Below are 26,116 nucleotides of genomic sequence, written 5' to 3'. Positions count from 1 at the left end.
TCATGTAACAGTGCTTAACGACCACTGAAAACTGGTTTCAGATCAGTTCTAACGTACGGGCTGCTAGAGCATTCAGTTGTTTAGTTTCTTTTTCACTGATAATTCTCAGAGATACCAAAAGAGTATTCACGTGTGATGTCTCCAGTGTTAATGCAGTCCAATCAGGTGAGGTAAGGCAGACAAGATAGGTAGATAGCTTTATTAATTGAGTGTTACAAGAGTAACACTTCAAATTCAATAACTGCGGCCCGGCGCAACGTAACTGTCTTATAATTAACTAGCTGTCGGACTTAATATTAAATCAAAAAAAAAAAATTCCAGGAAAGTAAAATAAGTCGTACTTGGTCGTCCCCGAGGGATTTGTATGACGTGCATGCGCAGTAACGAAAAGCCTTTTAAGGAAAGTGATCTTTGATTGGTTCCAGTGCTCCAGTGAATACACAAACAGCGACAGCACTGTCATGTACAGCGGGCTATCGACCTGAAATCAAAAAACGGAATCATATCCTTAGTCTCTTGATATAACTACTCGGCTAACCATTGGGACAACAGAAAAAAGAAAATTTACTTAGGAAAATTACAAAATATCTGCAGAGTGACCAAGGTAGCAGTCGTGTTCGAGCTGGTCGCTGTCAAATGCAAGGCTAATGGCGACTTACAAATAATATAATACTTGATTATAATTCAAAGAAGTTATACGGTTTTGATAAGTAGTGTGGCGCTTGTATTACGTGGAAATTTTATTAATACAAGAAATCACTTTGTACACTGCACATCAAAGGAAACAAACCTCGTAAGATGATTCAGCCCATTTGTCCGGGGCCATGTCCAAAAATGATTTCAGCGTCTTCTCCTCTCGACTCAGTTGGCGGGTCCTGCATGAGAAAATAACAAAGTTATTTCCAATTTGGACTGATATTAAGCCACGGTGACAAAGTACATTTAAGCGCTCATAAAAGAAGCTATGAAATTCTTTGAAAAAAGTCCTTTACTTCTCCCTCGCCCTCTTCGCGAGCAATGTTAAAATATACGTCTGGCCTCGTAGCCTGGTCGACAGAGCAACGATGAACTAATCCGAGGGTCCTGGGTTCGATTCCCATCGATGTGAAACAATTTTGTTCTTTACCTCTAGGATGTCCCATTGCCTTTCTCAGGCCAACACTCATAAGGAAACAGAAGGGTTGATTTCACCAATCCAAATTACATTAGACTTTTTTCACCACTTTCCAGCCTCTAATATCAATGCACTTGCATGTTTAACTATGTAGCATTAAGAAACTGGTATCAATAGTTCACGACTCTTACGTGTTTAAGACATAGAGTATCATGTGGATCGCATACGGCACAAATTTGATGTTCGAGTCTCGGCCCCCGCCACCGGTGTCCTCACTGAAGGATTTTTCAAATGCAAACCGCTGGAGCAGCAGACGCAGGTCGTGAATAGAAGCGTGATACGTAGGTTCCATATGACCCGTACACTCCTGAATGTAACTGTTGTGTCTGAAAGTAAAAAAAAAAAAACGATTGTAAATTTCTTTTTTGAAAGCGATAAAAGTGGAGTAAAATGGGAGTGCTACTTAAGCTGAAAGTAGTGTGTCATTCACATATTACAGAAATTCATACCCCATTCAAGAAATTACGCACCGCCTGTCAAAGGGCTTTGTGACGATATTACCAACTACATTCGATTGGCGGAAATACAATGACTACTAATGGACCTGAGAGCACTCAAGGCGAAACAAAGAGCTTCACCAACGCAACAAGAGCATTTGAGCAGTGGAAATACTCTTACCTTGCCAGACAACTTGCAAATGCAGACTCAGAAACCTGGTATGGTGATAGAAACATCAAGTTTAAACAGATATGAACTTCTTTAATTACCCCAGTCAGATGCGAAGAGTCGCCGACTTTTCCTAAACTAAATTCCATGCAGAAACCAAGTCTGCTTACTCCCAACCGACACACTTCAACAAACAGAGTTTTACAAACGAGTAGGTCTGCGTTAAACAATTTCTATTCTTTCCAAGGCGTCGAAAATGCCGGTGGTAGTTATTTGTCTCATCAAAAGAACAGCAGAAATCTCGTTCAATCGCTTACCTTTGAACCCCAGATAGGCAACAGACCATTGCACTTGGTGTTTGCATTCTGAAGGGCAGCACTTTCCCACTCATCACGACCTCGAGCAAGCCTAATAAGGAAAAACTTGACTTAGCAACTGCTGCAGACGTCACTAAGTGATCTAGATAGAGATTGATAGAGATATGAACAACTCAGCGGATAATGGCAGGATACAGAGTACACGTGTAGAGTCGTACTTAATCACGTGCATGGTAAGGAATCTTCGGAGTTTCCTTCCAACAGTCTTAAAGAGAGCAAAGAGGATGGTTGTTTTCTTACCTTACAGCCGCCATGTGGCAGTCATAATGCACGATATTAAAGTGGCTGACAGTGCAGTAACCCTGAGGAACACAACAAACATACATGCAAGAAATCATCAATTTAAAACAAGCTGAGCGTCCTGTATCAAAGCCTTACAAATCGGACGCTTAGCCTGATCAACAACACAAACCCTGTTAACGGCTGTTTTAAAGGTCTACAAGTCTCGCGGAAGTCTCACGGAGATTCCGAATCTTTTTGTTCAATCACAAAATAGCACAACCACCCCAGAGTGGTAACTCACGTTGCTTCATAGCTTCCAAACACCCTGCACAATCGTACTAACTTTGTGAAAGATCGAGAGCTGTATTAAACAATTGTTTCATCAGTCAACCACTCTATCACGTCAGGTAAGAAACGTGTCGTAACTCTCTCTAGCTACGCTATCACTCGTTAAAAGGAAATTCCAGACTTGATCATCACTTATCAACGAAACCCGGGAATTACCAGTGTTTTACGCTGTTTGTTTTCGTGTTCCTCCAGAATGCATCTCTTGGTGAACGTGTAGATACCCAGAACCTGTAAAGGGTTACAAAAAAACCTCCGTTAAAGCTTACCAAGGCAATTAAATAAACCACAGGAGACTTTGCTGTTACTAACAACAGCTTAAATGAAACCTGTTGAGAACGTGAAATGTTGCGATAGACTTAATAGAATGTAACGAGCCACGAATTCGACCGTAGGGTAGATGATGCAAGGGTGATGATACCACAAACAGGGAAAGAATGGAGCACTTGCTGAGTCGAAACACATGTTGTTCCTAGAAGTTATCATGAAAAACAACAAACCTTTTGAGGATGATATCTGTATCCTTCACGGCAAATACAACAAGCCAGTCCAGCCTCTTCATGAAGTTCTTCCATTTCGCGAAGTAAACTTGTCGGTTTGGCAATGATCTTTCCCCCGGATGTCGTCTGAAAATTATTTGTACATGATAACAAATTATAACACTAAACTTGAGAACCGTCACGGTTTTGTAAAATAGATTCTACAGATGTCATCACACTAAACTCTAGGAAAGTCATTTACTTCTTCAATTCCCAAAAATGATCAACACACAATTTCTCCGTACAAACGGAGGGCCCCTTTTGATACCAGCCAAGTGCTGATTGGGCCACCCTGCCTAAATAAAGTTGACCTTGACCTTGACGCGAGACATACTCAAGCACACCCGTGATGAGAATAAAGAAACAGATCAGTTATAGGATATTACGGATGAACCGCGCAATTCTCCTAACTCAAATGAAAAATAATGCGTGGAACATAGTAAGGAGAATACAAGCACCTGCATGCCAAGAGCTCCAAGCTGTTTTTCTCTCATAGCCATGGCCAGCTTCTTTTTTTCCATTCGTGTTGATCGGCGTACTTCTGACACCTGAGACGCAACACAACCACAAAACAAGGTAAGTAAGTTTGGTTGTGACTGACCAGATATGACAGGCCTGGATTCAGTTGGCACACAACACTAATAAGAAAACCTTTTCTCCTCGGCTACCGATACTCGACATGGCGGTATTAAATTGTTGGTAAACACTACTTCCATTAAGCTAGCTAGTAATAAGAGTGAACAATAAGACGCTTGAATTTACCTTTTTCTCGACATTAGGATGTTCTCTAAGTGCTTCCATAAGATTCTCTGCCAGCGAGCCAACTTTTTCCTCCGACGAGACTTGCTCCAGACGATGAATGGCTGGTACAGCTGTCTCACCGACCAGCACCTTTATCAACCAAGAAAAGTTTGTAATAACTTTTTAAAGTCACCTTAAGCATTGAAACGCGTACAACAGGGATGGACTTGCCTAGCTTTGTTGGCAAAATTACATTCTGGGTAAGAATATGCGTGAGGTACACAATTCCATAGTGACATACAGTTTTGAATTTTGAAGTTGGTAATGAGTTTATTGACTGTGTTAGTAAAGAGGTAAACTTTGTTGTAGATACTTCGTCGGGCTATTTATTTACATCAAAGACGCCTTTGAACGATGTAATTAGCGCGACTATCCAATACTGCGAAATTAAAGAAAGTGTTTGCCATGAATTTTAGGATTAAGAAACTTTCAAGAAATAAAAACAAGGTGAATCTTATTTGAAAAATACTTGCAAAGCTATAAGCTTTTGAAAATAGCTACGTTTGGTATTATGGAAAAGGAATATCTGCAAGTGCAAATTTGTAACCTTACATGCGAATCTAATCTCACCTGTGTATTGACATGTCCTTTACAAAGACCTGACAAAAGACGAAGAACATAAGGAAGAGACGGCCGGGCTAAAAACTCTTTCCACACGTCAGCTTCAAGCAGATTTGCTTTGCTGTTAAAGAACAAGAAATTTATTAACACTTTAAGTTCTACCTATCTTCCCAACCTTGAAGTTTAAAGACCAAGGCCGGTAGCACTTGTCTTAAAATCAATATCAGTATTGATATTCTGGAGCACAGAGTAAGCCTTGTCCAAGACAAAAACATTAAAAAATAGAAGGGCTGCAGCCAGAATGAATCGTAAAATTATAGATCTTACCAAAAAAAAAAAAGACATTTTCATTGTGTGAAGCAATAAAACACCCGATCAAACGGCTGTAATAGGCTGTAATAGGTGAGTTGCCCGAACGGCAGGAAAAAAAAAACACGTAAATGGAAATGGAAAAACGGGAGATTTTTCCAGTGACGATCATTGGGTTAATGTCGCTAAGATCACGTTGGATGCACGAGAAAGAAAATCTGATCAGCTTCCAAACACGTGTAATCTTGGGGATGGAACTGGTTTGAGACGTAGTTACATCCCTCACTTAAAAGAACTAATAAATAAACGAGTGCCTACAAATACCTAGTCACAAGCCGTATAACATTCGGTACCTGAAGGGTTTCTGAGGGGTTTGGTTTTCCAAGTATGTCAATGCTTTGGCTACAACTCCGTTCTCAATGATCATGTCCTTCAGCTTGAAACCATTGTGATTATTCTGTAAGATAATTGAGGATTATTGATCAAAAGGTTACAAGATCTAAAATAAGAGATGGGAGGCAAAACTACGAGGGGAAACAGACAGAGTAGAAAGTTGTCATCAGAGATCAACAAATACCCATAAGAACCACAGAGGCTTTGAACATGCAGATGAACTGCCTTTACGATGCTCACCTCGATTTTACTTGCTATACTACAGAAGCAATCAAAAAAGAGAGTTTCGTCACTTGAACGCTCGCGATCAAACCTGCGATGGAGAACAATCAAAGTTTGAAATAAAAATAACAGAGAAAGAAACCTTTGGTCATTTAAATTGTGTATTTAGATTTTACTACTACCTATCATCAGCAAATGACGGGTCAAGGAAATATTTGAAAAGGAGCACGACAACTTTTGCATTGTTAATATACAAAACGTTCGTCAAAGTCCTTTGAAACTGCACCAATATTTCACCCTTATTCTAGATACAAAAAGAGAACTTTCAATGGACATTTCCAGGAATCAGACACAGTGTAAACGGTTCAAGCGTTCGACAAAGTTGAGTGCCATCTTACTTTTCAAAGTCCAGGTAGGGCAGAAAGTGATTCACCAGCGTCCTCATGTTTTCTTCATCTCCAAACGTCAAGAAAGGAATTATACGCATCATAGCTTGAAGCACACTGCTGTGTGTCCTCTGCAATAAATACGATACAAGTCATTTAGCTCCAAGCTAAAAATATCAACTCTCTTTACTAGTTGCTACAGATTTCTTGTAATCGTAGTTCTGGGAATTCACTGGTTTAATCGAGACAAGATTGCTTGCTCAGTAGCAGTTGATGGATTTCACAATACTTCCCAGTAGTGTTCCTGATAGTGAATGGTTATTATAAGAGAAAGTTAGGTGCTGAACAGTGTTGGTAAGTAAAGTAAATACAAGCGTATTGTACCACATAAGGACTTGTTATTCTGTCCAGCAGCATGTCCAGTTGAGAGCTATCTCCCTGCTGGATGGGGATAGCAGGGGTTGGTGTACTTGTGGCCTCTTGTAGCACTGTCTCCATGATTCCTAACACGTCCTCTGCGATGCTGGCTCCACCTCCAGAGTCAGCCTCCAGACGCAAAGCCTACAACATAAAACAACAAGTTATATCTTAACGAACTGACCAAACTGACTCCTGAATAGTTTAGAACACTGCGCGACAAATTTTCCGTTGTAACCCAAGTATGGAAATATATTATTTGATATATTGACTCAAAATATGATTGTTGGAAATACGTTGAAAAAAGCGGCGAAACTGTAAAACAGTAACTCGTAAAACTATACTATGGAAGAAAGAGTAGTTAACCAATACAACAGGAAAAAGGTTCAAACCTGGTTCAGAGTTCCAAGAAGGACATTGAGTGTGTTAAGAGTAGGAAGGCAAAGGTATTGCCTGTTGACCTACAGAGAAATAACGAACTCTTTTAGTCTACAGTTCTAAATAATAACTTCAATACACGAGAAATGTTCAGAAAAGAGCGACGCCAGTAAAGCAATACCTTGAGTTTCACGCAATACCCCATGAGCTTCAGAATAACCGATACCAACTGCTTTCCACGTACAAGATCTTTTATTCCACTCAACCTTCAAATGAGCAGACGTATACATGTATGACTTGTCGTGAATCTCAGCTTTTATCACCAACCACAAATAGCATGATAAATCACACTTTCTGACAGTTTAAGGCCATCAAGCACACTTACCAAAATTGTCAAAATTGTGAACAGATACGTCATGTAGAGGTAAATTTCTAAGTACTAGTAAAAACGTTCTTTCAAAGAGTGGACTGAGTAGGAGCGCAAAGCACGAATAAGAGTGAAGTCTCAAATACCTGCTCAGCATGGCTTCCAGTCCACCGGAACTCGACATAATGGCAGCCATCTTATAAACCTCTTCCTCGTCCAATTCCTCCTCTTAAAAATTAATATGAAAACAAGTTAAAAGAAACACCTGGAAATGGAGTCTTACCAAAGGCACGCCATCAAAGGCAGTGAGGCACGCTTTGCCACACTCGTAAAGTTGCAGATATTAGATACAGTGAGTTCTTCAAACTTACAAACTGTCAGCAAACTAACCTTGTTGAGTATCCAGGTTCTCCACAAACTCCTCGGTAGCATCCCCTAACAGACCTGTGACAAAATGATGTAAGAAAAGATCAAGACTGGTAAAAAAGCTATATAAAAGTTTAAATATTGCACAAGATTACATAACTAAGTCCCCGGTTAGTTTGTTAAAAGCTAAATACCTTGACATCAATAATGTCCTACTACCACTACTACATAGAAGAACCCACTTGGGAGGTGAGAATTAATAACAGTGATCCAATATATCTTAAAGTGTATTGAGATCAACTTAAGCTTTTTACTACAATAAACGCGTGTTTATCCGTGTTAATCGTAATTGCTGTCTTTGCAATGCTGATATTATGAAGCGCTTGTGTCTCACATGAACTTCTCAAGAGTGGAAACATGTGCTGTAGAACGTTACCATGTGATTTCTCTTTACTCAAAATAAAGTCAACACCAGGCAGACATACTTTGATGTCTCAACAGATTTTCGGAAGTAAGATTTCAAGGATTGAATGTCACTCAGCCGCTAAGGAGAAGTGACAGCTGATCAATAAACAGAGAACCTCGTTCCTAAAGCTCCTGCGTTTTCGGTCAGTGGTGACCAAGCCTGGTTTCAGTTTGATAGCGCGCATGTGATAATGTTTCCTAACATGTGTGGAAGGCGTAAACACTGTCACGTATGCTGGGTCAGGTGCCCATATAAAAGGGGGCTAAGAATTCCTGTTGCCGAACAAGAGCATCGTGACCACTCGAAAAGAGATTGATCAGTAAACAGCCACGTGGTTCTTACCTCTCATTCTGTAGATGATCCTCATTGGTTCACCCTGTAAAAAAAGAATTGAACATATAAGAACTTAGTGTACTAATATAATAAGTAATCAAGAAAGCATAGTAGAAACATCTCTTTAATTTAAGAATATCTACAAACCTCTCCCTCTGGACACCATATTTTCTTGTAGACATCCTTGACTGGCAGGTCCAGACTGATGATCTTGCTGTTGACAAGCAACTGAAACAAAGAAAAGAACAAAACAATTAGTACCGCGTTGCCATAAAGTGTAATATAATGCGAATTAAACGTGTTTGAGTGCAAAAAAGAAATTGTAAATATCAAGCGTTACCTCCATGCCGCTGTCATCCTCGAGTAAAGCCACCAAGTCACAATCTTTTCAAATAGAAACAAAATAATGTTTACATACATGCTGCATTTGCATTAAAGTAAGCTAAGAATAATTATAATCGATGATACTGTAAACCTTAAGCACTGGTAATGAATTGCGTTGAAAGGATTCATGAATCACCGCCATGAGATACGTAATTTCAGGAAGCTCAGGACATGTTTTAATCAAATCAATCTCGGCAATAAAATGGTCTGAATCTCCACAGTAAGGTGCAAACAACGGGAACCCTCAAGGAGACTAACTATAACACCTTCTTGCCAACTTCATATCACACAGGGTCCGTTGGTTATCAAGACAGCTCATGACCCGCTTCAATGAGAACAGAGTACATTAGATTAACTTGGATGTTTTCTTACCAGTGCAGATTTTGTTCTTGACGTTTCGCATGAGTGGACCCATCCCGGGCTCGTTACAACTGTAAAAAGACAGAACATATGTACAACGTTACTAACTCTGTCCTGTAAAGCTTGTTAATCACTCACTTTTGGCTCGTCATTGACACACCCTCTCCCTGTCCCCGGTCCCAGGTAGCTATTGCGCCCTCAAACCATACTGCCAACAAACTATACAACTGCTGTTGTATCGTTTAATTCTATTTACCCTGCTACGTTTCCAGAAAAGATGCTCAAGTCTTATGTAGCTTCTATTCCCGGCACCAGTGAGTCAATTTAATGTATGAAGGTTTTTTTTACGATTTCATTCCCTTGTTCTAATCATTTTAAAACTAAGTACAACGAAGAATAAGGCAAATATAGAAATAATGATAATCCTGTGTATCAATTGCCCCATATTGTACTCTGTTCTGACCTGTAAGGATTTCCTTGCATGCGTCCTTGCAGGAAGTCTTCTTGTTGAGGGTCCTTCTCAAGTGTAAGGAAGAACTCACCAACATCATTCTCCTCCTTTAAAAACAAGTAAAGATGATGAGATATATAACACTGTTTGACATAAGCACATGGCAAGAAATTTAGGCTGTTGAACAAATACATAATCTTCAAAACTACAAAAGGATATTATTTTAGAAAACTGTTTTTGCATAGCTTGCACTCGACTTTGCTCGAATACAATACAAAACAAACGAGGATATCTTAGCTTTCAGATCATTACATTTCGAAAATTCTTTCATGAAAGAGTGCGTTTCAGACCTCCCACTGTCCAAGCTTTCCATGCAAGGACACTCATGGACCAACTGTCAGCTGTCCTCACGCTAGACGTGTCAAATTATCAAACTTAGCATAAAAAGGAACAACATGTCATAACAACCTCACTCTACACTTTACTTACTGGGAAGATCAGGTTGCAAAGCCGCTCAAAAATGAACACGGGGGTCCTGAGGTCATCCAGTCCATACCTGCAAACACGTGTTAACAAACATCGTACGTTAGCTGTTTCAACATCTAAATGTTATAAAAATGTAGTTTTTGATAAATATTTCATGCTCCAGGGAGGGGAGCATTTTGCTTTTGGTAGTAGCCAGCTTTAATCAGAATCCTGGAGACAAACAAACAGCTGCTGTCAAACAAACCTCTTGAGGGTCTCCACACAAATAGCCATGAATGCCTTGGTTTCTGTCTCGGTACCTATTAACAGAATCACAAGAGCAGTTAACTTTCTCTTGACTGGTGCAAATTATTTCGAATGAAAAACGTCGCAACCATCAGCAATGACCTGTTCTGCGGTTGGCATCACCTCTTGCACTGAATGGTTTAAGTTCTTCATGCGACAATGATTATTCTTTATCTAGCTAATGGAACATCAGCTCAGCTCTTGTTAAGTAACACCTACCTGTAGTCATCTCCTCCAGTAGTTCCAAAAGAATCTCCTGAGTCTCGTCAATCAGTTTTGTACGCTGAACTACCAGTCTGACAACAAACGAGTGCAGTTAGTTGACAACTTCCAACAATCAAAGATGATACAATACAAAACTGTATGTCACTTGGCTGTGGTAATTCACTACATTTACAGAAAATAAGTACGTAATAAACCAAGTCACCTTCGCAAGGACAGGTAACCATTAAGCACTGTGGCTACAAGCTTTCCCTTGAATTTCTGTTTGATTGCTTCATGCTCCAGGAAAGACGACATCAATTCTGTCAAGACAAAACAGTTGGTAGGATTCTTTTGGCTCTTTGGTTGTCTTACAATTGTTTAAGAGTTGGTAACAAAAAGTTCTCAACTTTGATCACTTACCAGCCAACATTTTCAGAGCATATCCCTGGGACAGATCCGAGCTGAGGGTGTACTGCTCCAGGTAAGTCAAATGCTCAATTTCCTACAGACACGCAAAGAAATGCTCTCACAAATTACATGATTCTAGAACAAAGTAGCACGGGAAGTTTGCATAACACTGTGTACCTTGGTTAAAAGCTGTCCGATCTGCATCAGAGCTCCTTGGAGAGCTAGGTAGAATTTCCAGTAAGTAGGCTGAGTCAATCGCTGGTACAACTGGAAGAACTCAGCTGCATTCTCTCCTGCAGTACGGACCTCCTCTAGATAACTGGACAAGTAGAGCAAACATAAAAACCAGCATCAATGCAAGGCCAGTTCTGTCTACAAGTTGCCGACTTCTCACTTAACCGGACACTGCATGTAATCATTAAAACATTAAAAACAAATCACAAAACCATTTTAGAGCGACCACTAAGTTTTCATTTACATTGGTGTAGACGTTTTATTTATTTAAGACAACAAAAATGTCATAACGGGTTTACTTATTATTATTAGTTAGCGTTTGCGTCATTGTTTTACATCACAGCTTCATGCTTACTATAAAAAAGACACCTACCTTGTGAGCAAGTCCAACATGTGTTGCTGTCGGCTGGGTATCTTAATAAGCGAACAAAGTAAAAATCTGTAATGAGCACCGACTAAGGAGGGTATTGTCTGGAAGTTAAGGCCGTAATCACTACAGTAATTGCAAATGAGACAGCCTTTGGCAAGAGAATGAAATCTCTTCTGGAAAAATCGTCACAATTTCAGAAGTTCAATGCAGAAGAGTTTGAAGGTTTGACCTTTATACACTTGAAAGTAATCACTAGATGATGCAACATACACATCCATCTCTATCCCACCAACTAATCAAGTATGTACGACACATCTCAGAACGGATAAAACAGTCTGTGATTACACCTCATTTCATTGCTCAGTGTACGTACACTCTGAATGAAAAGCGGCTGTTTGCACATGCACAACACACTTTTTTACTTGTAGGTATACCTGGCATAAGGACTCTATCATGGTACAGGCCATCTCGCGAGCTGCTCTGTTCGATGGAGTGAACAACACCTGCCTAAGCCACTCTTCCTCACGGAACTCTTGGTCTTCAGGCGACTCCCTCCTCTTGGTCCTCTCACGCCACTTTCGGCCATACTTCTCCATCAAGTGTCGTTTCCGTGCTTCAGTGCGACTCTCACCAGTCACGGATTTGGATGCAGCTGATTTTGTAGGAGCCATTGCTTTCCATTGAGAATACGTGTGGCTAGCATCACCATCCATCCACTGTTTGGCTTTAATACGCACATCACTGGAACCCTGAACAGAGCCTAATGACTTGCAGTCTTTGTCCTGTGAAGAACAACGTCAATCAATAGCTTTGTAAGCCGTCGCATAAAAAAGAAACAAAACATGTAGTGTTGAAAGATAATACGGCTGCATCTGGTAATGTAGTAGGACAAGAACACTTGTATTACAGTGTAACTTGTCCATGGGTTTTCGAAGTGCTTATAAGTTTGCCCCTCAGGTTCAATAAAATGTGACTTATAAGGAAAAATGTCAAAAAGTCCCAAAACTTAAATTTACAAAACAACAAACAGCATCAAATAAACATGCTGTTGAATCGTCATACACTCCACAGAAAAATATCAGACTCAAGGTTAAACTCAGAGTTGAAAGGGTGCTACTTGGTAGCTTTGTTCAGGGTAGAACGAAGCATTTCATCACCATAACGTGTAAAACAACCTCTATAGCAATCTTAGAAGAGCCACACGCTAACATACCTTGTTGGCTTTACTGCTGGGTGGGGGTGGTTTAACAAGTTTAAGCAGAATCTTCAGACATGGTAAAGTGATGCTCTCCATGATAAGTGGACTGCGTACCTCGACAGACATCATAAACAGTGTCATCACTGCGACAAAAACACAAACACGATTGGCGAGATAGTCGTTTAGACCAGTCAATAAGAAATCCTGAAATCTTGTATATACTTACATGGACAATAAACTATTTCTGAGTGCTTTCCTAAAATTTACCAGCTGGCTAGCAAACAAGAATAGTAAGTTTCTTTTCTTGATGCAAAATGCAAAATCATCTTTACCTCTGCAGCTAAAGGTTAACGAGTTCCAAAGACACTCAGTTCATTTTATTGATAACAACTACATGTCTGAATAGAGATTTCATACTATATAAAAACATACCACATCTCAGACGCATCTCCCAACAAGTGTCTTCCATCTCCACCGCATTACTCAAAAGTAACATTTCTCGACTGATACCCGAGACCTACAAGGAAAAAAAAATTTGAACTGATTTGATTGAAGTGTCCGTACAGAAGTATTTCCAGCAGTTTTGAGGTTCAAATTCAAAAACCACATCATATGAAAACGGATTTTCAAACCAAACAACAATACCAACACCACCCCATTACCAAAGCAGCCATAACAAACCACAAACGATGGCATTCAATAGAACATGGTCACAGAAAGACAGTTTGCAACTATTAAGGTGAAAACAGGGATGTGGATTTTCACAGATTTCAAAATATCACGTAGACATACTAACCACTGCAGGGTTGGACTTGTGACTGTTTACAGCCTCGCCCACTGCGCTGATCAGGATTTCATTGAGTTGTTTTGTGGCTTGTTCATTGTCCTTGGTCAACAAACACAACAGATGTCTTACATCACTTCTCATCTGCGGAGTACCTTCATGCAAGTTAAACTCCACCAACTCTTGTATCAGGCCCTAAAGAAACAATGAACAAAAGCACGAGTTCAAATATGCTTTATCTGTATTGGTTGTCTCTCAAAGCCTTGTTGGACTTTTCCATTATCAAAACGCTCAAAATACTTCAACTGAAACACTACTAGATGCTGTCCATGAACTATTCAAAGAGATGACTGCTTCATTAATGCTATTTATTTGACCTTTCTGACACAGTAATACCAAAGACAACCAGCCTCACCTCTTCCACCAGTTGCTTTCGAGTTCCGGGCACCATGGCTAATGCTCTCAAAAGTGTGACACAATGTTCTATGGCAGCAGAAGCACAGCCATAACATTCTCCAGGCAATCCCTTTGAACCAGACGTCAGCAGCAAGGAGCTGCTGCTAGAGCTTTCCGGACCTTTACATTCGCGGCAGTCATACTCCAGTAGCTCCTTTCTAGAGGCCAATACTTTCTGTTGAGCAAAGGAGAGAGCAGTTGAAATACTCAAGAACTGAAGATGCAGAGTGAAAAGTGCAGTTTCTCACGTGTGATCGTGCGGGTGTGGATAGCCCTGAGAAGGCCTGAAAAGGACTGTTGTTGGCGAGAAAAGTTTCGACAACCCCAGAGTAGGGGTCAAGTTTAATGTTGAAATAATGACGAAGCTTCACAAAATATCCACGAGACCACTGGTAGAGAATAAACGCAGCTTGTTTTTCTGTATCAAATAGTTTATCGAAATGCAGTGGCAGGTTAGTCTTTCAATAAATGGACAACAAGCTATTATTCCAAACCTGAGTGATCTTGCTGAGCTCATCAAAAGTTCCCTTGCACTCAACACAATAGCGGTGGGCTAAAGCCTGGATGGCCTTGTTGACTCCAGTGTTTGCAGAGGAACTGCTTGATGTTGAAGACCCTGCAACTGTAGAGGCCACTGGCTGTGTCGCACCATACGCACTCTCCTGTAACACAAGAGATACATGTAATGGATGATCAGTAATCTCCTTTGCAGTTACTTTACATTTACATCTCCTAAGAAAGAACAGACATTTCTACTTCGTCGTTCAAACATTAGCATACCTACTATTTGCGGAAATTAAAACAAAGGCAGCACTTTAGATGATGTACATAATAACTGTAAGTTTCTTTTCAATTGCACATCTATTCACGGCCTCGCAGTTTGACTCGAGCTAATCAAGCCAATGAATACCATTAACAAAGCCCAAATGGCAACGACCGTTCACCTGCAATGGTTCTTGCTGTCCATGTTCCAACAACCTGTTTAACAGCAGGTCCAAGGGCTGTCTGTGAGACACTAGCTGCCGATACACTCTGTCAGCTCGCTCCAAAAGAGAGTTGATGTTGGCAACCGCCTGTGGAATGAATGATTACACAAACATCAACGACGAAACCAAGCAAATCTGCATTCCTAGAAACACTAACCAACTGGATACCTTGTACAACAACTTTCCCGTCACTTTACCATGTTCCATCATCTCTCTGTAAACTTCCATTCATCCCAAAGCCTGGGCAAACAGATTTCCCCACCGTTACTTATTGTTTGAACACTATCTTTTAGGAATCATGACTACCTTCTTGCGATCCTCTTCATTCTCGATTGGATCAACAGCACAGCACGGTCTGGCTGTTAGAGTGTAGTCAAACTTGGCATATTTGCAAAAACCGCAAGCATTGCATAAGAATGGATCTCTCTCGTCATAGTTAATAGACCTGCCAAAAAGAAACATTGCACGTGTGTTAGACAGAGCAAGCAACGAGACAAGGTATCCATCGAATGACATCGGACTTTTTATATACGATTAGACGGTTCAGTTTAAAGATTATAACAGGAAGGGAGAAGCACTCATGAACAAACACATTTGGAGGACAAACAAAACAAGGATAAGTAAATGATTCATCAATTTAAAAACGTTTTGGTAAGACATTTTGAGTTTCGGCCAACTAAATTCTTTCTGATGTTTGTCCAAAGGACAAATGAATCGTTAATTTTCCCCCTTATCCTGGGTACTGTGCAGTGTGAATGAATAATACTTTAATATTGCAATGGATAAATGAAGCCATCTTGTAAACGGAAGAAGCAACAAACAAACCTGCACTTGTGGCACTGGTAGACATTCTCTCCACAGTTGCTGCAAACTCCAGGATTAGCATTCACAGAAGCACTACAACGAGGGCACTGAAGAGTTTCAGATGAGGCCTGCAGGACAAGCAAACAAAGAGAAAAAGAGAAGTTCCCTCCGTCAGAAAATTATTGTTATGAAAACGTGAAGTGGCAAAAGAAAAGCATTTTACTGAAAAAGATACTCAAGCATGTACCTGAAAGTTCTCGTAGAAATCAGCATACTCAATCATCAAGTTACAGGCTACTATCGGCAGTGGAAAATCAACCTGCAAATGATCGAAAAAGTCACAAACAAACAAACAAACAAACATCAGAAGAGATGCCTTGCATTAAAGAACTGGGAATAAAAATCTGAGTGAAACAAACCTTGAGTTCTGTTTGCCCAGGGGTGAGGTGGCATTTCTTTGCTTTGTGCCACAAGGATCTCCTGCAAAAGAACCATGCGTCACATGCTGTACAGTAAATACACTGAGCTCTAACAAAAGCTAATAAAAGAATACACCTCGTCCCAATTTCTGGGGGTTTAAATAGATGACTTCCTAATATAAACAAATTTACAAAGGGTCCTATACTCAAGGGAGGCGCGGTGGCCTCATGGTTAGTGCGCTCGTCTCCGGATCGAGTGGTCCGGGTTCAAGCCCTGGCCGGGGACATTGTTTTGTGTTCTTGGGCAAGACACTTTACTCTCACAGTGCCTCTCTCCACCCAGGTGTATAAATGGGTACTGGCGAACTTAATGCTGGGGGTAACCCTGTGATGGACTAGCATCCCATCCAGGGGGGAGTAGAAATACTCCTAGTCGCTTCATGCTACAGAAACCGGGATAAGCTCCGGCCTGATGGGCCACTTGGCTCGCATGCAGACTTTACCTTACCTATACTCAGCAATAGGACAGTAATCAACACTTACTTGTTCTTCAACTCTACGACTGCTTGCACGGTGCGATTGTTGTAGTACAAGTTAATGGTTCGAACCTGACAAAAACCAATAATTATAGTCTTATTATCGTCACTCTGTCACAATCTGTATATACATTGTAATCTAACACATAAATGGTTAGTGTGTGGTTTGCTAACAAAATTGCCTTAGTACCTCTGTCGTATAATCCAGTAGTAAATAAACTATAGCAGTTCTTAGACACTATTCCCTAGATGCTAATCATTCTTTGGAAAGCAGTTAGCAGCATACTACCATTTTCTGCCTTTTAAGATCTGCAATCCTGAGGGTAACTCTTGAAATTGTGTGACTCCCTATCAGCTTTACAAGTTGACATGTTGTGGTGAAGCGAGAGTCTCCTTTGATGGCAGATAGCTTCAGGTTCTGCAAAATACAAATTACATGATTCAAATCCAGATGACCTCTGCTACTAGTGCAACACAAAGAACTACTTGAAGTACCATATTATGATGATCTGAGCAGAGAAAACATTGTTGAGCTGTAATTTATTTCAGGAATCACACACTGAAAAGATTGTTCAACAAACCGGTAATTAAGAATTGTTAACGATTTGCCACTCACCTGGAATGGAACTTCTGGATTGTTGCAAACGAGGCAGGGATCACTCTCCAGGTAATATCCATCAAATTCAACAAACCCTGACAACATCCTAAAGCAAGAGACAAAAAAGGCCTTAGCTGTGATCAGTCAATTTACACGCCACTACATACAGTGCAGCCTGTTTATGCCTGTACATATGACTTTCGTTTCTCCAAAGAAAGAATAAGAGATATTATGAACCACCAGCCCCCCGCCACCCCCCCTCAAAAAAAAAGAAGTTCAAAAATGTTGTTGTTTAAAATGGACAATCCGCTAACCTACACCTAACCAGTTTACAGGCATGCCACTTAAACTGAAAGAAACAAAATTAATATATCGACTAAACATAACGGGCTTAAAAAACCCAACTGGTGGAAAGCACACCAGTTAAGAGCTGCGGAGGGATTAAGATTTTACATGAATCTAATTAACATGCACCAAAAGACATGTCCTGACCTGTACACGTTAGAATTCGGATGATTAGAGAGAACATTATTCTGAATCATCAGTACTTGAACTGCTTTCACACAATAATCCTGCAACTGTAGAAAATAAAATCCACCTATAAGTACTACTATTACTGCTGGGCTGTATCTTGTTGATTACTGTTTATCTGGTCAATTAATAAGTCATTATCGTACCACAAAGTTTCTTCTCTTGCATTTCATAAATATATTCCGTGTATTTAAAGTAAGAGAAATAGTATACATAAGTTTGTATTGCTGAGAGTAGGAGCTAACCAATTACTAATTTTGTTGAATTTCAACACTTCTTCAAGTGTAATGGTACTAATAATGGAAGAATGATGGGATTTCAATCAGGTCGGGGCGTTTTCTTCTTAGGCAAGCCTGTCAGATTGCCTCTGCCTCGAATGTGTATTTACTCCATCTTATATTTTATCCATATGAAGTGACTCTGTCCCAGGTGAAATAGTCAGTTGTTACAGATTTTCAATTTTTCAAACATACACGTTAAGTGTAGAGGGTCCATTGTACTCAACGAAGTAGATCAACATGTTATTTTGCAAAAAACAGTGCAAATAAAATGTACCTCTTCAGTATTTGATTCACACTTGATCGCAAAGTAACCCAGAAGATCAACAAACTGTGCAGCTCGTCGACCATAGTCTGGTAGATAAGGCCAGATTTTCCACATCATCCTTGATAGCTTCACTTGCTGGCTGCTGGTTGAATACCTACAGACACAAGCAAAACAACTTTTTAGGTATGAACCAGTACTTTTCCACTATGTGTGGTACAACAGAACTTATACAATACGTCTATAAAACATGACAAAACAGACAACTATCAAGGTGTGAATTTTCACTCTTCACCTCAGGACAATGAGGTGAAGACAAAATATAATGTATAGATATTCTTAGATGTTTTAGTTCATATTCTTTTTATATTTTATATTTCTCACTTTGTTGTTACTTTTATCCAGGTAATTTTTTTCAGGACCCTTCTGTGAACCACTCTACTGGGATGTTGGTATCCTCACTGAAGATTACTACTACTACTACTGATTTCCCCACATAACCACAGACCGGAGATTTTAAAATACAAGTGCAATGAGTGAAGTGGACATACTTATGCATGCTGTAAAGCAGCTCATGAGCCTGCCATCGCACAGCAGTAGAATTAGACTCCAAAAGGAAGGTCTGTACAAACTGACTCATCACCTCATCATCAACAGCTTCATGCAGCAACTGAACCAGACTTTGGGCAGCAGCTGTATGTACAACGTATAACAATCCAGATAAATTAAATTATATTTGATGCATTTTCTCCCACTTTTCATTGGCTGAGACACCACCACGTGACCTGTCTACTCATGCGTAGTACTGTCTAAAGGTGTTTTGATGCAAAAAAATATTCTGTCCAATATTGGTTAACTAATTTAATGGAACATTTACATAAATAAGCCACGTGGCCAACCGGAGCTAAGCGTGCATCTGAAGTTGTGTCAAGGATGATCAGTACAATAGAAGGACAAAAATGTAAAAAAAAGACTGTTTTCTGATAGGGTAAGGGTTTCAAATTTCTCTGACACCTTTAAACTGAAAGTTTGCATCAAATCAGCACTCTTTCAGCAACAAATCAACAAAATCGTCCAGGGAGCATTGTAATAATCTGGTTCGTGGGAATTCACAGGGTAAGGTACATGTAGAAAGATACATGTATAATGCAATATGAGTGTTAACTTTACCTTCACTCCTCCCAGTGTCTGCTGACCCTGTAACAATAAGAACAATTAGTTACAGACATTTGAATCACCTAATCTAATGTTATACATGATACCATAGAATATCTGAGACCACATGGCCCCGTGATGAGGCTTAGAACTCGAAAACATACTCACTAAAGAAACTATCTGTAGGACAGTACCCGCTGAGGCGATGCTACAGTGTAACTACTTCAGCTATAAACGAAACCCTACTGAAAGTTATTGACCAGTACTTCCATGTGGTGCTGGGTGTTTGGGAATACTTCGAAAAGCAAAACTATACCTGAAGTCTTCTCTTTGTCTTTGTGTTTTTCTTTCTCCTTTTCAGTGTCCTTGTCTTTGTTCTTTGATTTATCTTTGTCCTTGTCTTTCTTGTTCTTTTGCGGAGAACTTACTGCCTGTGACTTGAGCTCACAAATGGCATAACCCAACAACTGTAACATCAAGGGCGTCACTCCCTCTTCAAACAAGAAGCTGCTTCTCAAGAGGAACGGCAGAGTGTCTGCAACAAAATATATACCATCACTCTCCTCTCAATTGTGCCATATTATATAGATCATGTACCAACTGTTGTTTATTGTCCTACAGGATTCTTAAAAAGTAATATTTCATGGAGGTAAATGTGAAAGAAATTGTACCAAAAATTTACCAGTTCACTGCTATGTTATAACAATTATTGATTTCGAGATTACAAATTAAACAATCTTTGTGTTCAAATATGCGCTAATGCTGCAAGTATCAGGAATACGCTTCGACTCCAACTAAAGAACTATTATTTAAAATCAATGAAATCCGGCGGTAGTTACCAGTTTCTTGCAGGCAGAATTCCTGCCAGTTGCTGATACGACTTGATGCCACTTCAGAACAAGCTTTAAGGTGTTCAATCTGTGAGACATGGAAATCGTTAATCTTCTGTAAGCAAGTACCAACTCAACTGGGAACCCTAGCAGTTACTCTTACACAAAGTTCAACTGCGGTAACAGTAAACCATCTACTAGCGATATACAAGTATCAAGCCATTATTGGAGATGCACAAGGTTATGTTCAAATTGAAGGAAACCTTGCAAAAATATGTTTACATGATGTAGAAAACAAACACACTAAAGAGATATCAATAAACAAAACAGCAACAAGGATGCTTAGCTCCTTTATGATTACTGAAAACTCTGAATTTACAAGCGCATTAGTACCCCTGAATTAAGATTAATCAGCCAGCATCTCACTATAAAAGATAACAAACCAGTAACTCCGTATTACATGTTGACCACTGGCATTTACTGTTTCCAATCCACACAGTGTAGATAAATTTGGAGTACATATTAACTTAAAATATCTCTGATAAGGTAAATGAAATGCCAAAGCAAATTTGAAATGAAGGACGGTCCGTTGCGTATTCATTTATTTCAGTAATACATCGGAAAAAGCTTGGCACCGTAATATACACTGCAAAGTACCGATCTAAAACATATAGCTACGTTCTAAAATTTGAGTCTTTTTGGTATCGCTTTGATGAAAGGAAAGGTTTACAAACAACCACGTTTTCAGATGACCACTTTAAGACTACTTTCAACGGTTAACTCACGTACATAGCTAAGTTGAAAGAAACAGAGGTATAAGGTCTGTGATATCTTAATTGGGACTCCAACACATTGATACAACGTAGATGTACAAGAATAATAACCTCTCTGGTGTTCATTCTCTTTCTGACAAAAAGTGAGATAGAAAATGGACACCAAAAGGTCAATTACTACCAATAATAGATTTCCCAAACAACAGCGTTGATAGCTTTGTTCAATGTGTGGAAATTAACCAATGCTACCAAAGAGGCTTGAAATAATGTAAGGCATTTGCAAGTTATTTGCATTACATAACGATGTAGAGAGCACTTACCAGTGTGATAAGAGTGTCATATGGTAGATTGACTGGTGGATTGGTCACATCCTCGTACCTAAAACCACCCTGCTTGCTAAGTTCCCTGTTGATATTAAATACCGTCCATTAGAGAACATTAGATCGGACGACGAGTGGGGGATTGAGTACGACTTTTTCAATCTACCGCTCAAGTTTTCAATAGTCGTGTTTCACATCAACCTTCTAACGACAGTCTCCTATTCAACACGGGGAAGTAAAGGCTTTGGGAACTTAACTGGATTAAAAGTCAAAGTTCGTATTTGTCTTGCTACCTTATGATCCTAATTAACGAATCGTGCATAAAAGCTGATGCTTCTAGGTTACAATCCTAGTTTCTGAAGCCTCAGTCATTTTCCTAAACTTCAGAAGTTTGGAACGCTCCCTCACAATGCCAAACAATTTCATAAAGTCCATGCCATGTTTTTTTGAAAGGACGACGACAAAAACGATTACACGTAACAAGTGTTTTCAAGGAAATGCTTGGAAATGTTTCAAAATTATGTCTTCAGTCGTCCGCATTATTTTACCTGCTAAAAGTTATTTTCAATGCCATCTCATGTATAAACTCTGAAATTCGACTTGACAAACAAGAAGGTAATATCCGAACTGTACCTGACAGTCTTCATGTGTGATTTGAGGGCATGCAGGTCCCTCCGACTCCGATAGCTTTCCTTTGATCCACATAGGAACAGTAAAAGCTACAATGTACAAGAAAAATAATAAGGAGAAAGTTTTAGTTATCAGTCTCCTCTTTATCATCGCATTGATAATCAATATCATTCTTTTTTTAGCCTATACTACACACTTTTATTTCAATTTGGAGTTCAATACGATTTTTTACGATAACTGCAGAAATTCTCGCGCGCTCCTTGGATGATTTTTATTGTCAATAAGCAGACAGACACATGAATTTATAATTTATGCGATGCGTCAGCGAGCGAGGGCGGACAATTCGCCAATTTGTTATCGTAAATCGCCTCGTGGATCCACAGTTACTTTAAAAATGTTATGACGAAATTCATGATCAATAACAGGACAGACGCATGAAAAACTGACGTCAATTTGTTAAGTAGATTGTTCCGCATTCAATAACCTGCCTTTCAAGAAATTTTAGTTCTGCAGTTAACACCAGAACAGAATTTTCTGATTATAAAACCACTCATTTAAAGGAAATTTCCAGAACAACTACAGTGTACATGTATGCTACCACAAGCTTGAACGTTTTTTCCAACAGCAAACATTACTAAAAGGATAGTCAAACAATACCAGCCTCGTACTGAAACAAGCAGATAAATTCGGCCTCATTTTCCATTAACGGTAGTCAACATGGCTGCGCCTCGTTGTTGATTAGATAATAGGGGACTTTAGATTTGAGTACGAGTGCGAGATCGACTTTTCAATTCTAGTTTGCAGGCGTCACATTATCACATCAGATACCCATCTCATCGCATGAGCTACGCCCCCTACATAAAACATGAAGAACGAGAGCTCTGGAAACGTCACTGGTTTGAAAATCGAAAATCGTGTTCGTACTCAATCTCGCACTCGTAGTCCAATCTAAAGCTCCCTAATGACTCTTCACTATTAATAGTGCTTGTAAATTACAACGTTTCTGTAAAACGAAACTTGTTGCACTGAAGCAAAAGAGATTGGTTACTGTACCTTCCTGACTTGTCGTCGGACAAATGGGGTTTGTTGGATCAAAAGATACTGTAAAAAAAATATAAAATCTTACAATCAAACTGAAACTATAAACATGTTGTGTTGTCAAAGTGTTATGTTAGACTATAAAATAAGCCCTTCGTAACCACAAGGAGATTACTACTAAACTTAGTATTCTTTTCGTCAGACTCAAAGTAGTGAGCTTTTCTCGATTGTTAATTTCTACACCATATTGGAAAACAATGCCCTGCTTTAAAACGACAAATTTAAACCATTTGATCATGACCGCTACATAACCATAATGAAACTAAGAATATCACAAACAGCAAGTTTACAGGAGACTAAATCAAAACTTTGAAATAAACTTGTATTACAAACCTCACACAAGAAGTGATACCACTCGTCATCAAACCGTGGAGAATTGTCAAGATGAAGAGAATCTGCAATTTTCTTCACCTGCAAACAAAACTTTCACATCACAATACGATATATAGCCGTTGGTTAAAAGATCTTAAAACTACTGGTGTCTAGATCCACTAAATGTGCAGTTACTCCTCTCGGCTCTCTAGCCGATACATGATAAAAAGGATCCACTTCACGGACCGACAGTATTGGGGCAAGGGCCTAATACTAGATATGCAGGTAAATGTTCTAAAGTAAATCCGTGGCATGGTAATTAACCTAATAATAAGCTCCAAGTTGTTAAACTAAGAACTTTTGTTTGGTGGCTAAAACAAACTATTAGGGTATGTCAAATAAAGCAAACAACAAAAGGAATACTAATTAATAGCGCTAGCCAATAACATAAGCGTTTGAAAGAGCTGTTGAGTGAAAGAAAACTAGTTGCGGGCTTGTTGACGGCATTTCGTTCGCACAGTATGATCAAACATCTTCAGATTGAATCTATGGCCACAGGAACTTGAAAGGGGGCATGAATATCACATTCACCTGATAAGGAAGCCTCAAAGCCATTTCGGTAAGCAGTTGTGGATAAGCTTCAAATACATCTCCTGCATGGCCCTGTTTGCAAAACAACATTCACAGTTAAGCGATATCATAGATATTATTTGGTAAAACAACACACTAGGTTCATAACGAATATAAAGCCCACAGACAGTAGACACTGAATGGTGCATCCCACAGAACTAAACATATTGACAAGTCAAGAAAGCTTGAGAAACAAAGAGGCTTCAATGGGATTTGTTACATTGCCCTTTTGTGAATACTATTAGTAATCCTCTTTAAAAAAACATATCAAAGGTCGGTCAAAAGCGATGTCAACTAACGGTACACTGTACTTATCAGTATACAAGTCGCTTACATGCTTTTATCATGGGCTCCTAGTTTTTGGATTATATCATTTTTTGCAAAAACATTTTTTTTCAAAACCTCAAAGGATTTGATATTTACATTCTAGTTAGGAGAAAGTCCTCAAAGAATTATCACAAACCACAATTCTTAAGAAACACGACACACCTTGACATACTGTCTGAGAAAGAATGGTGACATATCTGGAGGAGGGCTGGTGGGGTGAGGTTTGAGCAGTGCACCGCCAATCCCTGACGGCTCCTCCTGGATAAATACAGGTAATTAGTAAATATTTACACACATTTAGGCAATTTCATTATCCTCCACGAATCAGCCAATTCTACACGTATACAGTCAACATCGGTGTCATTCTTTTTAATCATATGCAATTGTAAGCGCATTGAGAATTCTAAATGCGCAATAGGAATCTTATTATTATTATTATTATTATTATTATTATTATTATTATTTCTAATCATTATTGTATGGGTGGCTTGATTTATTACAGTTACTTTTCCTGTAGACATCTCTTTTAAACCAAAAAAGAATATTTACCCGTTAAGAATTTTAGCACAACTTACTGTTGAACATGCAAAAAACATAATGAAATACCTGAACAACTTGCCCATATTTTACCATTCACATTTTCTAGCAGGCGAAAATCAACGATTGCAATAAATGAAAACGTAAAAAAAAACAACATGTGCATATGTGGATGACAAACAACTTTCACACACAATGTTAAGCACAACGAATTTAACAGTGTAAGGAGAAATTCATACATGGAATTATGGTACAGCTTCTGGTTTGAATATACAGGGAAAGGAATGCAGAGCTTACTTCTTCATGGCTTGCAACCTCTCTCCAGTGCTCTAACAGGGTCTTGAGAATTTCTAGACAATTACTTGTGATGCCCACATCACATAACGTGGCTGCTGTCTGCCTACACACCAGCGAAGAGGCCTTGAGGAATAATACAAAAGCTCATTATGAGGTAGAGCTCGATACATAATGGACAACAATGCGCAAATATTTCACCACAGCTGCTGTAACATTTCTCAAAATCAATCTTTACCTCAGATCCACTCTTGGAATTAGTCTTGGTTCTTGACATCAGTACACTCAACAGCCTCATGATGATCAGCCAGACTTCATGTTGTTTGGTGCGTGATGAAATGTGCTTCACATCCTGCTGAAATACAAATAATTCTTTGTCAGTCCAAGGCAGTGAGAGTAACATGCGCAAGACATATGTTTTCTGTAACAATTCTGTTCCCTTCACGTGCTATACGGATTGCATACTTGATCTAGACAATGACCTAATATATTACCGACTGAGGTTAGTCTGTTATTGGCAAAAAAATGGTCATCAAAATTTCTGACGGGCGGATGCTACACATGTGTCCTATCTACTTTGATACATAAATTCAAGGAGTTTACATTCTGCTATTGTGCATTATTAAATTGGAATTATATTCCATCCAGCATGTTGAAAACAAAGTTACCATCTGATCCAGTTTCAGCTCTTCTAAGCACGTAGACAACACTTTACTTAACGCTGCCCTGTCTCTGTCATTGTCTTCCAGATCAGAACTCAACATCAGCAAGACCTGAAATATAGCCATATATCATATACATGTTGATCACTAATGGAAGTTTGCTGATAGATCATGATAAGAACACACTTGTGTGATTTTGCACTGAACGTTTCATCCAATTTGCTTGTAAAGAGGCCTTATGCATGTTGA

At 39.3% G+C, this 26,116-nt stretch overlaps 1 protein-coding gene across 3 annotated transcripts in view; it reads right to left on the bottom strand.

Annotated features, from left to right (window-relative positions):
• The window catches only part of LOC145460859 (E3 ubiquitin-protein ligase UBR4-like), a 59,242-nt gene that overhangs the window by 996 nt on the left and 32,130 nt on the right, over positions 1-26,116 (bottom strand). The window contains exons 46-105 of one of the 3 annotated variants that reach the window (XM_081445612.1): positions 25,874-25,978; positions 25,444-25,560; positions 25,209-25,331; positions 24,537-24,632; positions 24,009-24,080; positions 23,439-23,516; positions 23,061-23,108; positions 22,011-22,096; positions 21,378-21,462; positions 20,294-20,372; positions 19,771-19,989; positions 19,470-19,496; positions 18,851-18,992; positions 18,312-18,456; positions 17,718-17,803; positions 17,244-17,331; positions 16,917-17,045; positions 16,635-16,699; positions 16,092-16,152; positions 15,920-15,991; positions 15,694-15,800; positions 15,175-15,313; positions 14,827-14,955; positions 14,377-14,544; positions 13,842-14,057; positions 13,439-13,621; positions 13,075-13,159; positions 12,658-12,785; positions 11,879-12,226; positions 11,448-11,488; positions 11,018-11,159; positions 10,853-10,934; positions 10,656-10,752; positions 10,448-10,524; positions 10,188-10,242; positions 9,947-10,013; positions 9,470-9,564; positions 9,019-9,077; positions 8,603-8,646; positions 8,410-8,490; positions 8,272-8,305; positions 7,488-7,541; positions 7,244-7,325; positions 6,912-6,996; positions 6,745-6,813; positions 6,320-6,496; positions 5,948-6,066; positions 5,568-5,640; positions 5,288-5,391; positions 4,635-4,746; positions 4,026-4,154; positions 3,722-3,811; positions 3,225-3,350; positions 2,884-2,955; positions 2,398-2,459; positions 2,098-2,188; positions 1,793-1,827; positions 1,306-1,500; positions 791-875; positions 342-481 (exon numbers count right to left, since the gene is read on the bottom strand). In XM_081445612.1, coding sequence (XP_081301738.1) covers positions 342-481; positions 791-875; positions 1,306-1,500; positions 1,793-1,827; positions 2,098-2,188; positions 2,398-2,459; positions 2,884-2,955; positions 3,225-3,350; positions 3,722-3,811; positions 4,026-4,154; positions 4,635-4,746; positions 5,288-5,391; positions 5,568-5,640; positions 5,948-6,066; positions 6,320-6,496; positions 6,745-6,813; positions 6,912-6,996; positions 7,244-7,325; positions 7,488-7,541; positions 8,272-8,305; positions 8,410-8,490; positions 8,603-8,646; positions 9,019-9,077; positions 9,470-9,564; positions 9,947-10,013; positions 10,188-10,242; positions 10,448-10,524; positions 10,656-10,752; positions 10,853-10,934; positions 11,018-11,159; positions 11,448-11,488; positions 11,879-12,226; positions 12,658-12,785; positions 13,075-13,159; positions 13,439-13,621; positions 13,842-14,057; positions 14,377-14,544; positions 14,827-14,955; positions 15,175-15,313; positions 15,694-15,800; positions 15,920-15,991; positions 16,092-16,152; positions 16,635-16,699; positions 16,917-17,045; positions 17,244-17,331; positions 17,718-17,803; positions 18,312-18,456; positions 18,851-18,992; positions 19,470-19,496; positions 19,771-19,989; positions 20,294-20,372; positions 21,378-21,462; positions 22,011-22,096; positions 23,061-23,108; positions 23,439-23,516; positions 24,009-24,080; positions 24,537-24,632; positions 25,209-25,331; positions 25,444-25,560; positions 25,874-25,978 — 6,200 coding nt within the window. Of the gene's footprint in view, positions 1-341; positions 482-790; positions 876-1,305; positions 1,501-1,792; positions 1,828-2,097; positions 2,189-2,397; positions 2,460-2,883; positions 2,956-3,224; positions 3,351-3,721; positions 3,812-4,025; positions 4,155-4,634; positions 4,747-5,287; positions 5,392-5,567; positions 5,641-5,809; positions 6,067-6,319; positions 6,497-6,744; positions 6,814-6,911; positions 6,997-7,243; positions 7,326-7,487; positions 7,542-8,271; positions 8,306-8,409; positions 8,491-8,602; positions 8,647-9,018; positions 9,078-9,469; positions 9,565-9,946; positions 10,014-10,187; positions 10,243-10,447; positions 10,525-10,655; positions 10,753-10,852; positions 10,935-11,017; positions 11,160-11,447; positions 11,489-11,878; positions 12,227-12,657; positions 12,786-13,074; positions 13,160-13,438; positions 13,622-13,841; positions 14,058-14,376; positions 14,545-14,826; positions 14,956-15,174; positions 15,314-15,693; positions 15,801-15,919; positions 15,992-16,091; positions 16,153-16,634; positions 16,700-16,916; positions 17,046-17,243; positions 17,332-17,717; positions 17,804-18,311; positions 18,457-18,850; positions 18,993-19,469; positions 19,497-19,770; positions 19,990-20,293; positions 20,373-21,377; positions 21,463-22,010; positions 22,097-23,060; positions 23,109-23,438; positions 23,517-24,008; positions 24,081-24,536; positions 24,633-25,208; positions 25,332-25,443; positions 25,561-25,873; positions 25,979-26,116 lie in introns of those variants that run through there. The other 2 variants (XM_081445619.1, XM_081445629.1) reach the window with 2 other exon arrangements.

The sequence above is a fragment of the Orbicella franksi genome, chromosome 1, assembly GCF_964199315.1.
Source record: "Orbicella franksi chromosome 1, jaOrbFran1.1, whole genome shotgun sequence".
Classification (NCBI taxonomy): domain Eukaryota; kingdom Metazoa; phylum Cnidaria; class Anthozoa; order Scleractinia; family Merulinidae; genus Orbicella; species Orbicella franksi.
Note: the sequence above shows the minus strand (reverse complement) of the source record. Positions and strands in the feature narration are given on the sequence as shown.